Source organism: Dysidea avara, chromosome 3 (assembly GCF_963678975.1).
Source record: "Dysidea avara chromosome 3, odDysAvar1.4, whole genome shotgun sequence".
Taxonomy (NCBI): domain Eukaryota; kingdom Metazoa; phylum Porifera; class Demospongiae; order Dictyoceratida; family Dysideidae; genus Dysidea; species Dysidea avara.
The window spans coordinates 2,159,049-2,173,137 of NC_089274.1; the positions used below are offsets into that span (position 1 = coordinate 2,159,049).

Here is a 14,089-nt window from a genome sequence, read left to right on the forward strand (position 1 = left end):
ACTACTAGCATGTTATGTGTGAGACACGTCACATAGTCTTGATGTGTGTACAAATCAGAATTCTGTTCTTGAGTTATGTTTACCTAATCAAGAATTCATAATTTGTTTGAACTCTTGTTCCACAGTTTTAGTCTACCTACAGTTTATTCACCAAGGTGTATAACAACTGAGCAATAGAGAGGGTGTGCAGTTGCACCCCAGAAAATGAGAGCATAGATATATCTAACCCCAGTATATCTATGACGAGAAGCGGTTGTGTAAAGCCAGTATACCCATGGCTACTGGATAATTAAATATGGGATTTAGGTTGTAATTATAATTACCTCGTAAGTGTAATTACTCTGCAAATATATTTTGATTGTGGGTTTGATATCGTAATGGAGGAGTTAGAAAAGCTTGAGAGTCTTTCGCTTGTGTCGAAGATATGTACAGAATTGGAGAACCATCTGGGAATGAACGACAAAGATCTTGGTATAAGATAAGCGTTTTGTTTAACAGAAGAATATAAACATTGTCATAATTCACAGCGGAATTTATAATCCACATCGCTGGCAAGTGCAGTACCGTTGAGAAGTTCCAGAAAAAGTTAGCAGAAAATGGAGCAGACTTCCCAGTAAGACACGTTAGCTTTAATAGCCAGTGGACTTTGTACCAATGTCAGTTTAAACCATTTATTGTAAACATGAAGCATCAACTTTTACATAGATAGGTTTATTGTGCCTTTTACTGCCTTACAGGATTCATTTGCTGCTAATTTACTAAGGATAGTTCATACGATGAAGCCTCGGAAGAGTAAAGGTACATAATAGCTTAGCTGAGAGGAGAGACCTCGCCATCTTGTTATTGCTGACAGGCAAGAAGACTGGAGAGGGTGCAAAGGGAGAAGAACCTGAAGACGTGAAACGTGCCAAGAAAGAGGTGGCTGCTAAGAGAGCCAAATTTCCTGGATTATGTATTCCTGATAAACAGGATGAGACTGAGGTAAGAGTGTGTGTAGTTTGAGTGTGTGACTATCATTTTAACTTGTAGAAGTTGTTGGTTGATTCTGAAGATGTGAAAGTTGCTAAGGATGTCATGAGTGAGGTATGTTTTGTATATATTGTGGGTTATATTGTAGTGTTAAATAGACTTGTAACGTGTATACATGCACACGTTATGCCACTACCTACGGGACTTGTTGACATTCAAGTTTGTTACTGGTGGGAGAAAATTTTGGCTACTTAATTCTAGATAGAATTTAGTGGGACAATATTTTGGCGAATGCCTAGTTTTCTCTGTTTAGTTGGCTAAAATTGGTCCGAGTTACCAGTGCCCCTAGCAATGATGTTAAAGTGCTAGAAATCAATTTATCAATCAATGAAGAGGAGCCACTTGATAGTGTAAAATGCTCCTGACAGACCTATACCGTAGAGTCCGGTTGTTAAACGCACGTATATATTAAGCGCATATTACCTGTTCAAACGCATGCCCTTTTCTCGTAAATAATCATGGTTAATAAGCTAGCGCATGTGGACGAATCTGAAGCTCCAACATGAGATGAAGCTATACAAGAGAAGAAATGCTAGAGGTTTGCTAACAGTGTATAGCACAAATTTCACGAAGTAAAAAGCCAAAATACTTGCCTTTACTATGCTTACCAAGCGAAGCGGTCTTCTGAATATGCTCCACACAAAGGATTCAGTGAACAAAAATTGGACTCAAAATATTGGTACATGTAATAATGACTGCAATTCACACCACTCCAAGAGAGTGCATGAATACATAATAATCACAGCGAGGTTTATTTATTAGGCGCATGCGCTTAATTTCATGCTAAATCACAATATTTTTTGCAAACTTTTATTAGGCATATGCATCTAACAACCAGACTCTATCAAACAGTGTGGTAGTACTGTTTAAGTAGGGATCGCCCGAAATTACATACACCACCTAAAATGTTGCCTTTTAAAAACCGGCTTAGAAACGTCTTACATGACGAAAATCACTTTTACGGAATAATATTAGTTCATCTAACATCAAATGTAGCATTAAAAACAAGAAAACACTTACAGGCGGCCAGATAAAGAATTTTTTTAAATCGTCAAAATTAGAAATTTTGTCTGCCTCACTCACTCACTCACTGACCATAGTCGCAAGCCTAGAGGCCAAACGAAGCAGCGCATGGCCACAATAACAAACTCACCAGTGGGATGTGCCTTTTGGGGTTCTGATGAGTATGTGCCCTCTGCACCTTGTCTTTTATTTCAGGCTGCTTGTTTTCTTCATCCAACGAAACCACGTTAATTTTCCGTATCAACACTTTCTTTAAGCAGCACAATAAACACCACAAAATTATTTAAGGTGCTTAGACTGTGCTACTGTACGAAGATATCTGTATCTTCCCAATTGGTCACAAGATCAAGCCCATTCTTTATTCTACGCATTATCAATCTATCGATCGAGACCATGACGTCCACACCCCTTTGATGCTAGCTGTATTTATAACAGAATGGCGACCACACACCTTCAAGTTGGTAGGCTGACTCGAGATACTCTAATAGTCAATCGAGACCACAATGACCACACCCCTTTTCAGGCAAGTGCGCATCTTTGCAGGCTGACTCAAGTTACTCTAACACAGCAGTCACTCTAATAGAACAGTCACTTGTTTATAGCTAGCTGTATACTTTAGCAAAAAAAGAAAACTAAACAAACTAGTATATTAAACAATATAAATTTAAAAATGAAGTAGGGATCCAAGCGATAAAAGTAGTGAAACAAAAGATGAACGATGGTAGCTATTACAGCATAGCTCGGTGGGGAAATCCCTACTTTGGCATGTATTAGTGGTATACAAATTGATGTGTGGATATTAGTAAAGTGTTGCTCCTGGTATAGCTGGAAGCATTAATTCCCAGTAATGTGGGTATAAAGAAAGAAGAGCCATCTTCAGACAGGAAGAGACATAGCCCCAGTCCTGAGAAACACAGACGAAGAAGATCACGATCTCGTGAGAGAGACAGGTAACAGTCATTTTGTTTGTTTTTGTAATTTATTGACCTCTATACATGGTGTAATGATGATGGCCATTATAGCATACTTCTTTGTAGTTTCTTTATCTCTGTGTTCCTCAGGCTAGCAACCCATGATACTTGTAGTTTCAAATACTTCTGTATTAGCTTCTGTATTAGCTAACTAAGAGTAAATGTAATAATTATTTCCTTGTTTAAGGCCCTTACTTTTGTTTTCTTTCCTACTTTTTAGATCTGGTTTGTAATGATGTCACTTTAAAGTAAAGCACTCAACAATTTCATGTCATTGAACTTCAACCTCAATAGAATAATGTCTTGTGATCTAGCCTTCCTATGTGGGCTGTGCATCCAATGTTCCAGTTGACATATACTCTAATAGAACATTCTCTGTTGTTTAACGCTGTACTCTTCATCTGTACAGGCGTCGTTCAAAAAGTAGGGATCGTCCAAGAAGTAGAGAGAGGTATTCATCACGAAGGAGATCCCGTAGCAGATCCAGATCTCGTGACAGGTGGGTGTGGCATCTTTGCATACACACTATTACACAGTAATTACTTGTACTATCTAGGTCACCACATCATCGTCGTCATGGAGACTCCTACAGATCACGACGTGAAGAGAAGCCATCTAAACCATTAGTGACTAATGTGTGTACTATTGATTGTGGGTGTGGGTTGTTGATATAGTTCATGTTACAGGTATATGATGGTAAAGTGACCAGCATAATGCAGTTTGGATGTTTTGTACAGCTGGAGGGGTTACGAGGACGTCATGAGGGACTAGTCCATATATCGCAGGTAAAACTATTGATTGTGGGATTGCAGTGGACATTTTAATGCTTTTGAGAGTGTAAACCACTGAAAGTGTATATTAAATACAGTGCAACCCTCTCAAGTGTGCATGTTACATTGTACAATGTTGGTAGATTTTATTTTATTTTTTTGATAAATTACCTCATACAGCTAGTGTGTACATCCCGGAAATATTAAACTTTTCTTGTTTGTTATTTTGTGTTGGTTTGTCACAGTTACGCAGTGAGGGTCGTGTGACTAATGTTGGTGACGTGGTGAAGCGTGGTGATCATGTCAAAGTGAAGGTGCTCTCCATATCAGGGACCAAGTTGAGTCTGTCTATGAGGGTGAGTAATGGCTATAATTAGGAGTGCATGTGTGAGTGTAGCAGAAATACGTACCAGAAACCTTTTTACAGATTGTTGCTTTAGAGATAAAAATTTTCTGGAGCCAGAAACCAAAAAGTTTTGGGAGTGTTTCTGTAAAGTCCTTGCTATAGTTTGGAGGGCTTAATTAGTAGCATACATACAACATGCAATGTCTATATGTAGTATAAACTGGTCCTTGTACATACATGCTGTTTGGCCCTACATATGAACATATACGTATTATGCATTGTCTTGTACTATTAATTGCCAGTGTATCTTGTAGCAAAGTTGTGGGGTATCATTGTTGTAGGAGGTTGATCAGAGAACTGGTAAGGACCTCAATTCAAACCACAACAGACTTCTAGTTGGTGGAGAAGTGAAAGAGGGTGGAGCTCCCTCCTATGCAGCTAGAAACCCTGACAGGTAATGTACTAAAATTGTAAACATGCTATCCATACTGCATGGCACACATCACTGTACTTGCTACACCAAACACACAATGTTAGCTATGTAGTGTTGATGTTGCTTAGGTGAATATTTAACAACATTGCTGATTGTATATACCATAGTGGAGGACTAGCAACATAATACTGTAATTTTGTTGGTACTGTTACTCAAGGGAGGGATTTTTTCGCAGATTATAAAAAAATAATTTTTTGGGGGAGGGGGGTTTGCTTCTTTGTTTTTGTGCGTACCAATGGCAGCTACAAATTTTGAGGAGGAAAATTTTTTCATGTATGGCTGCTAGAAGATCAAGATACTCTAATAGAGCAGTCATACACTAATATAACAACCAGTTATTCTATTAAAGTGTTCATATTGAAACTAGTTGAATTTCCAACCATACCATGATATTGTAATATTTTTCATACCTTAATACTCTAAAATTTCAGTACCACTCAGCTCTGTTATTTATGTGTATAATGTCTATCTACATGTAAACTTTGTGAAAGTTTTTGCATTTTGTAGTTTTTCATGAAGTGTTTTGTCAGTTTCCTTCACTTTCTTTTACAGGCTAGTGTGCAGTACATAACAATAATAGTGTGCTAATATATTGATCAATATAATAAGGCCAGCTTTAAGATACTCTGATAGAACAGTCGGACTCTCTGGTCATCTGCCTTCTTAGGATTCCTTAAGCATATCACTGTCATGTATAAGCTGTAATGGTGTGACCTACCTGCAACCATATTGTATCCATGTACTAAGTATGTTTTCTTGATCATGATAGCTGGTATTACTGGTAAGTCTAGTAGTATATCTCAATCTCCTTGCTGCAGATCTGAAAGTGCAGTCTTTAACTCATGTTTCCTTACCTTCTCAATTCAAAAGACTGATTATTTCTACCACAAGCTCAGACCTAGTATCAGTTCTGAATTCTCCTTATCAAGACTACTGCCTATATCATATCATTGTGTTTGTTTAGCTTCTCATACACTTGTTCCACCCTAACCCTAATCACTCTGCATTAATAGCCACCAGTCACCTTCTATGCGCATGTACAACACGCCTACAGTACATCACATGCAATAAATGCGTATACATGTATTTGTATGCGTCACTGGCATACATACGCATGTATATACTAAATATTCTCTTCCCATCCAGGCCCACCACCATGAGCTCAACAGGTTACAATGATGACACAACTGCTGGTAATTCAAGAGGTCTCCAACGAATGAGCTCACCAGAGAAGTGGGAGATCAAACAATTGATAGCAGCTGGTGTACTGGACATCACTGACTATCCGGGCTTCAATGAGGACACTGGAGTATTACCTGCTGAAGAAGACCCTGGGTCTGATGAAGACGTTGATATTGAACTAGTAGAAGATGAGCCAGCATTCTTGCGTGGTCAAACAAAGTTATCAATGTGTCATAGTCCTGTGAAGATTGTCAAGGTTAGTAGCTAATTTGATACACTAGCCATTTTCTACAGCAGGAAATTCTTGAACACTTTCCCAAATTATTTGAAAGCTGTACACGTCTCAGTGGCTTTGTAGACTTTTTTGAATGACAGCATAAATATCAAAGGTTTTAAATGAGTCAATTTTTTTTTTTTACCCATAATTTAGCTGTGTTGTTGAGTGTATTTTTAATACATGTATACGCTTACACTGAAAGTTACTCTGCACCTCAGAATCCTGATGGGTCTCTACAGAGAGCAGCTATGACACAAAGTGCTCTGTCCAAAGAGAGAAGAGAAATGAGACAGGCACAACGTGAGGCAGAAATGGACAATATTCCAAAGGACATTGGTAAAACCTGGATTGATCCTATGACAGCAGGTGTGTACATGACGTGCATGCGTGTGTGCGTGTGTGTGTGTGTGTGTGTGTGTGTGTGTGTGTGCGTGCGTGCGTGCGTGCGTGAGGGTGTGTGTGCATGCGTGTGTATGTGTCATGTGATGTGCATGCATGCATGTGTATATACTTGTGTGTCTACAGGGCATGTACATGTTTGTATGTGTATATTACATAATACAATGTTGACATTGTGTCTTTTTGTGTAGATGAAAACCGGTTTCTGGCAGCAGACTTCAAAGGCAATTTAGGTCTTCAGCCAGACGTCCCAGAATGGAAGAAACACGCCTTTGGTGGCAACAAAGTGTCATATGGCAAGAAGACTAAACTCTCCTTGTTAGAACAGAGACAAAGTCTACCCATCTACAAGCTTCGTGCTCAGTTAGTACAAGTAAGTGTGGTCACTATGAGGTGATGTGTTGTGTATGTTGGGGTCACCTTCAGGCTATCATGGACAATCAGATATTAATAGTGATTGGTGAGACTGGTAGTGGTAAGACCACACAGATCACACAGTACATGGCTGAGGAGGGCGTTGCTGTGAGGGGGAAGATTGGCTGTACCCAACCTCGTCGAGTGGCCGCCATGTCTGTTGCTAAGAGAGTGTCTGAGGAATTTGGTTGTCGTCTAGGCCAAGAGGTACGTATATGTTCTATATATATTACAAGAAACAAAATTATCCATAGGCTTATATAGGTATGATGATTCAATGAGAGCTTTGTACTTAGCAACTTCATTATAGTATGGCTATTCTATTAGAGTATCTCAAATAAGCATTTGGTATATACACTTGTTTGGCTTTTACATTGTAACTCTGTGACTGTTACTCTGATTCTTTCAAACCACAATTGGTATGAGCTACAATATGATGGTAGACTATAGACTATATTTGACGTATTCCATAAGTGATTTGTCTTGTAAGCATAATATAGTATGTTCACGTTGAGCTGAACCCTCAAAAACATTTAATAACTCATGGATGCAATTACACATGATCTTGAAATTTGGCTCATTTGTAGTACTGCTTGACCCGCTAAAAATACTTCAAAACCTTTTTGTTCAAATGTTTGACATAATATTTATGGCCAATCAAAATTTTCACAATACATTTCTATGGGGAAGCCATATAAGTACAGTGTCCATTACAGCCCTTTCCCGAGCTTGTAATGGAGCCGAACCGTACGTGTCTGTTGTTGACACCTTTACTGTTACCAATAATCATCTGGTTGGCTGAAATGTTAACTCTGTTGAGAAAAAAATCCACTTTTAATTTTTAGCTGTTTTTCAGGATTCAGCTCAACGTGAACATACTATAGCAAGTTTGTCTTTTAAATGACTATAGCACAGGTTTCTGTTTGACCTTCAATGCCGGTCACTGTAAAGCAGTAATAAATGAAAACAAACAAAACAAACAAATAATGGCAAACTTTTAGAGCTCATACAAGTTTATCATATAACATATCTTCCATGATAGTTTTGCTCAATTTTGGTACTTATATACAGTAGCTTGCTGAAAGTCAGGATCATTTCCACTGTTCCCGTTCAGTATGTAGCTACGTGCATAGACATACAATAAATAGTACTTTTGTTTAGGGCTGAAATGATCATGGTTTTTTAGTATTTGGGTACTCTCTAGAGTTAATGATCGAGTACTCACGATTACTAGCTACTTGTAGGCATACCCATTTGACATGTTTTATACTGACTTTAAGCAGTTTACAGCTTTTTCAAGTAACAACAATGATACACACACTGTATTAAAGTACTGATGTTAGTGTTCCTGGCAAGAAATTATGCCAATCAAACTCTAAAGCCTTCATTGTGTCACTCCTGATGGCAAATGCATCATGTGAGCTGGGTCATGTGATCTTAATAAGTACTTGAGTATCAATTTTACTATCGCGGATTGCACATCCGTTGTCACCAACGTATATGGTGTCACGTGAAAATGGGCCAATGAAAACGAGATTTGAATGGAAATGCTCACATTTGATTGGCTATTTAGTCGAATCCAAAAAAATTTTATGACTATGGATGCGCAATCTGCAATATCAGAGTACCAAAATCCTTAACAAGTACTCGAGTATTTGCAGTACTTTTTTCAGCCCTACTTTTGTTGTTCCTGTTAATAGCTTGGTGTGGTGTACCAGCTCCTTTAGTCTAACCTGTTTGTTTGTATACACTACTATCCTACCATTCTTCACAGGTTGGGTACACTATACGTTTCGAGGATTGTACTAGTTCAGAGACAGTGATCAAGTACATGACAGATGGAATGTTGTTGAGGGAGTGTCTGATTGATTCTGACCTCAAACAATATTCAGTAGTGATGTTGGATGAGGCTCATGAGAGAACCATACACACTGATGTGTTGTTTGGACTGTTAAAGAAGGTATTTTATAGAATAATGCTAAGAAGATCCCCTCTCTATTGGAAATCCATATTGAGATTTTCTGAATTCTGAGGTTTATATTGTGTGTACATAATTGGTACTGTACCATTGTATTGGAAGTTTAAGGCTCTTATGTGGATGATCTTGTAGATCGTTAAGTAATTTCCCTCGTTAGTGGCTAGCCTTGTATAGTTGTTGTTTTTACCCTGTAAATTTCTTTGGAGTTTTATTATGTGTTTATTGCAGGCTGTTAAGAAGAGACCGGATTTGAAGTTGATAGTCACATCAGCCACTCTGGATTCTGTCAAGTTTTCACAATATTTCTTTGAAGCTGTGAGTAGTGTGTATAGACATTGTGTACATGTTTTATGAGAAGCTGTACTGTAATATCAGCGGGTTGAACTTTGCTTTTTGGTATCATTAACATAGTTTACTATTTTCACAGTATTTGAAAATGCTATTATCTTCCCCCACAGCCGATATTCACCATTCCCGGGAGGACCTATCCAGTTGACATCCTCTACACTAAGGAGGCAGAGGCTGACTATCTTGATGCTTCATTGATCTCAGTGATGCAGATACACCTCACTGAACCACCCGGTAGGTGCCACGATGTAGGTGTACTGTTAACACCCTTAATCTCTTAGGTGACATCTTGTTGTTCTTGACTGGACAAGAAGAGATTGACACATCATGTGAGATCCTTTATGAGAGGATGAAGTCACTAGGACCAGAGGTACTGTGAGTGATATACACCTGTTTTCTGTTAATAAGTCAGTACAATGAGTACGTTATCTACGTAGATAATGAAAATGGAATGGGAAGGTTTTGTGTCCACTTATTTAATTTAAACACCGACTTTGGTTATATACTTAGCCCTATCATATAGCTATGGTGCTTGACCACTTGATACTGTTACTTGTTTCCCTTCAGGTTCCAGAGCTGATCATTCTACCAGTGTACAGTGCCCTACCCAGTGAGATGCAAACTAGGATATTTGAACCAGCTCCTCCCGGCAGTAGGAAGGTGAGCAGCTACAATTTGCACTTTTCTGTCACGATATTGTGTAGCAATACTGCTACAATAGTAGGTCTTAATTATACTGTATTAATATGAGATTTTAAATCTTAGACATTCCTATAGTTGAAATATTTTCAAACTGAAATATGCATCCACATGTTCCTCTCCACAGGTAGTGATAGCCACTAACATAGCAGAGACCTCCCTCACTATTGATGGTATATACTATGTGGTGGACCCAGGATTTGTGAAGCAGAAGGTGTACAACTCTAAGAGTGGACTTGATGCCTTAGTGGTCACTCCTATATCACAGGTGAGGAGTCAGTACATATCTAAGTGAGTAAGATGATGAAGGGTTTTAGCATACTGAATTTAATTTGTCGATTCCTCCACAACTACTAATAATACAGTTCTGTATTGTGTGTCTGTGTGTTTGTCCAGGCACAAGCCAAGCAAAGATCAGGTAGAGCTGGTAGGACTGGTCCTGGCAAGTGTTACAGGTAAAGTATAGTGTGTTATGTTCAGTAGTAATATGATTATTAGGTTGTATACAGAGAGGGCATATCGTGACGAGATGTTACCCACAGCTGTTCCAGAGATACAACGCACCAACTTAGCTAGTACAGTATTGTCACTGAAGGCCATGGGGATCAATGATCTGTTATCATTTGATTTCATGGACCCTCCACCCATGGAGGTAATGACATTTTGCTACAGTGTATATGATTACCGGTGTTTGTTCTGTGATATGCGCACATTTGTATATGTACACAAAAAGTTTAGGAGATTCTAGGAGTTATGCAGATAATTGTTATCTCAGTAGATAAAAATGTCACCCAAAACCAGCTTCACTTTTCCTTTGTAATTGCTTAGACATAATTAAGTCCACAATTCTTCCAATAAGTTTCTATGGAATTTCCTGAATTTTCTACCAACTGACTAGCTAATTTATGCCTTCAGCCAAGCAAAATTCAACTATGGTTAACACTATACCAACTTAATTTCTTCACTGTTCAATATCTTCACCCCAAGATGTGTCTTTTTGCCAACTGCTGGGCCAGCAGTTACAGTGACTTACCTTTGTCCTCCTTTGTGTCCCATTTCTTTCTCCACTGCCACGTAGGTGTTAATTCGTGGTGTTTCATGGTGGCTTCAGTGCAGCCAGCTGTCACAAGAGTCAACCATAACTTCCGTAGTGACTGGATTGATTGCAGAAGCACTTTTCATACTGCTCTTGTTTGTATTGCTGTATAGTGGGTAGAGCATACCCGAAAATGAAGCAGAATAGCCATTCACTTCCCTGGTAATTGATAGTCCGGGCATGCGTATAATCAAAATTTCTGTAGTGAGTGGATTGATTGCAGAGACATTTCTATTACTGTTCTCCATGTATAACAGGTGGAACAAAGCTGAAATAAAGCAACAGCTTTCCAGTAATTGATATGTCTGGCCAGCTTTACTGGTTATTATCAGGTCCTCATTAATACAGGGTGTGGACTGGAGTATTAGCAGCACAGTTTATCTATGCCCTTATTTGATCAGAGCTCTATATGTAAATGAATGAATGAATGAATGAATGAATGAGTCCACTAATCTGAACACCTTTATCAGTACGCATGCTTGAGACCGTTTGTGATCAAATAACTGTATGCAGTTAACTGTACATGTTCAAATTGTTACGCATACTGCCTTACCTCTAGACACTGATAATGGCCATGGAACAATTACATTCTCTCAGTGCACTTGATGATGAAGGACTGTTAACAAGACTGGGCAGAAGGGTCAGTAACACTTCACCTCTCACACACTATCATATTATGGTCACTGTAGATGGCAGAGTTCCCCCTGGAGCCTCAGTTGTGTAAGATGTTGATTCAGAGTGTACACTTGGGATGTAGTGATGAAGTACTCACTATTGTATCAATGTTATCAGTACAGAATGTGTTCTACCGACCAAAGGTGTGTGTATATAACCTCATCACCTATTGTAGTGTACATTGTATATAGTGACTTGTGCTTGTGTTGGCAAGTGATGAATCAAGAGTTTGTAGTATTGACTCTTCGGAGTCCTAACATCATAAACTTTTGACTAAATGTGCTGTGCCTTATCTATGGACTTAGATTTACACTGGATAAGCCATTATGCACCTAGTAAAATATTATTATTAGTAGTATCCCGAAATGCACCAGTTTGTGGCCTTATATTAAGCAACTTTTCTTTATTGTGCAATTTTATTCTACCCTACATTTCTTGTAAACAATATTCACTGTTGAGATGTACAGGAAATGCCATTTTTGTACAGGATAAACAAGCCATTGCCGACCAGAGGAAGGCAAAGTTTCATCAACCGGAGGGAGATCACATGACTTTGTTAGCAGTGTACAATGCATGGAGGAACAACAAGTTCTCCAACCCTTGGTGTTTTGAAAACTTCATACAAGCAAGATCTCTAAGAAGATCACAAGATATTCGCAAACAAATGTTAGGAATTATGGATCGGTAAGAAAACTGTGTTGCAGTGAATGGCTGTGTACATAGAATGCACTCTCAAGAATTTTCTGGTTCTGTGCATACGTGTGCAGTGTAGCTGTAAGATGTGTGTCCTTGTCTCCTCAGACACAAGTTGGATGTGGTGTCATGTGGGAAGGATGTGTCTAAAGTACAGAGGACAATATGTTCAGGATTCTTCCGTAATGCAGCTCGCAAGGATCCACAGGAAGGCTACAAAACTGTAGTGGACAACCAAACTGTGTTCGTACATCCATCAAGTGCTCTGTTTAACAGGCAGCCTGACTGGTATGTGTGTGTACTGTATATTGTAGTATGTATATCAGCTCGTTTACACTAGCCCTGTTTCGAACTGTTTCGAATCAGAGCGATTTCTAGCTTAATGTAAACGCGCAACGAACCGAACCGTACCGAACCAATCTGAGATGGACCTGCTAGGGATGTGGGTCTGGTTCAATCCACTCACCGGCTTCGCACTCACCTGTTATAAATGGAATATGGGTACGAGAGATTACTAAAGTAGCGGTTGCGCAGCTCAACAACTGATCCCGGATCGAGCTGGATTGATCTCACATGATTCAAACTGTAGTGTAAACAGGCTGTATGTGGATACTACAGGAGCCGTGAAGGTTGTGTGGGTGTGTGTATGTTTGTGTCTGGCATCAGGAGCTTATAAGTGCCAATGCCAAGGTGTCTTTGGTGCTTATAAGCTCCTGCTGGCATGGAGGTCTAACAGATTTACTTTAATATTAGACTACCATCCACTGTTACTCTACTGTAGGGTTCTCTATCATGAACTAGTATTAACCACTAAAGAATACATGAGGGAGGTGACAGCGATTGACCCCAAGTGGCTTGTGGAGTTTGCCCCGGCATTCTTTAAATTTGGTGACCCTACAAAACTCAGCAAGAGGAAGAAACAAGAACGTATTGAACCATTGTATAACAGGTTAGTGTGTGTGGTGTGTGTGCGTGTGCATGCGTACGTGCGTGTGTGAGGATAATGTAACATTGTTTATCTGTTTCTTTCTTTCATTAGATATGAAGAGGCAAACTCTTGGAGAATTTCAAAACAAAAGATCAGAAAATAACATTTTACTACACTTTGATGATCACATACAATACAATAATAATATAAGCACATCTGTTCAGACATAACATGTGATGCATGAAAGAGAGAACAGATGCAAAGTCAAGTGCTACAGTATACCATTGAGTGTCATAACAGCGAAACATCCAAAGCCCACAAGTAAATCTGTAGTCTTTGTTACTGGGAGGGTTTTATGTTTCTCTGTATATACCATATTTCCTTGGTTAAATGCTGCACAATACTGGTACTTATTATTGAAGCAATGTTTGTTTTCAAAAATCAATTGTGCATGGCAATACTTGAAGTGTTACTAGCTTGCTGAACTCTCTTGCCTGGCCAACTCTTGAAACTAGTTTAAAACTAAATTCAACTTACAAAATTTTGACGTATCTGTATAGATAATGTTAGATGTTGCTTGTAGCACCCATGGGCACCAATACCATCTACAACACTGACAGTGCACTTGTGATTCTAATCGACATTCACTTTTCTCCTCAACAATTAATGGATCCTTACCTACATGTAATGATTGTGGTCAATTTACACAGAAACTGCAAAATTACTTAAGTATTATGCATTACACTCTATAATTGAGGTTTGCATATT

General features: G+C 38.8%; 1 protein-coding gene across 1 annotated transcript; it reads left to right on the top strand.

Moving 5' to 3' along the window:
* The first annotated feature begins 325 nt into the window (after nucleotides 1-325).
* Nucleotides 326-13,574, top strand: LOC136248839 (ATP-dependent RNA helicase DHX8-like). The gene is made up of 29 exons (XM_066040654.1): nucleotides 326-471; nucleotides 528-613; nucleotides 738-798; nucleotides 854-981; nucleotides 1,030-1,083; nucleotides 2,878-3,002; nucleotides 3,433-3,522; nucleotides 3,580-3,658; nucleotides 3,710-3,808; nucleotides 4,039-4,149; nucleotides 4,481-4,593; nucleotides 5,779-6,070; nucleotides 6,310-6,457; nucleotides 6,682-6,863; nucleotides 6,917-7,111; nucleotides 8,679-8,864; nucleotides 9,111-9,197; nucleotides 9,341-9,464; nucleotides 9,512-9,600; nucleotides 9,798-9,890; nucleotides 10,057-10,197; nucleotides 10,326-10,384; nucleotides 10,428-10,581; nucleotides 11,585-11,665; nucleotides 11,715-11,843; nucleotides 12,188-12,384; nucleotides 12,502-12,681; nucleotides 13,175-13,342; nucleotides 13,433-13,574. The coding sequence occupies exons 1-29, from the start codon at nucleotides 378-380 to the stop codon at nucleotides 13,482-13,484; spliced, it is 3,597 nt and encodes a 1,198-aa protein (XP_065896726.1). The 5' UTR covers nucleotides 326-377; the 3' UTR covers nucleotides 13,485-13,574.
* Nucleotides 13,575-14,089: the final 515 nt, after the last annotated feature.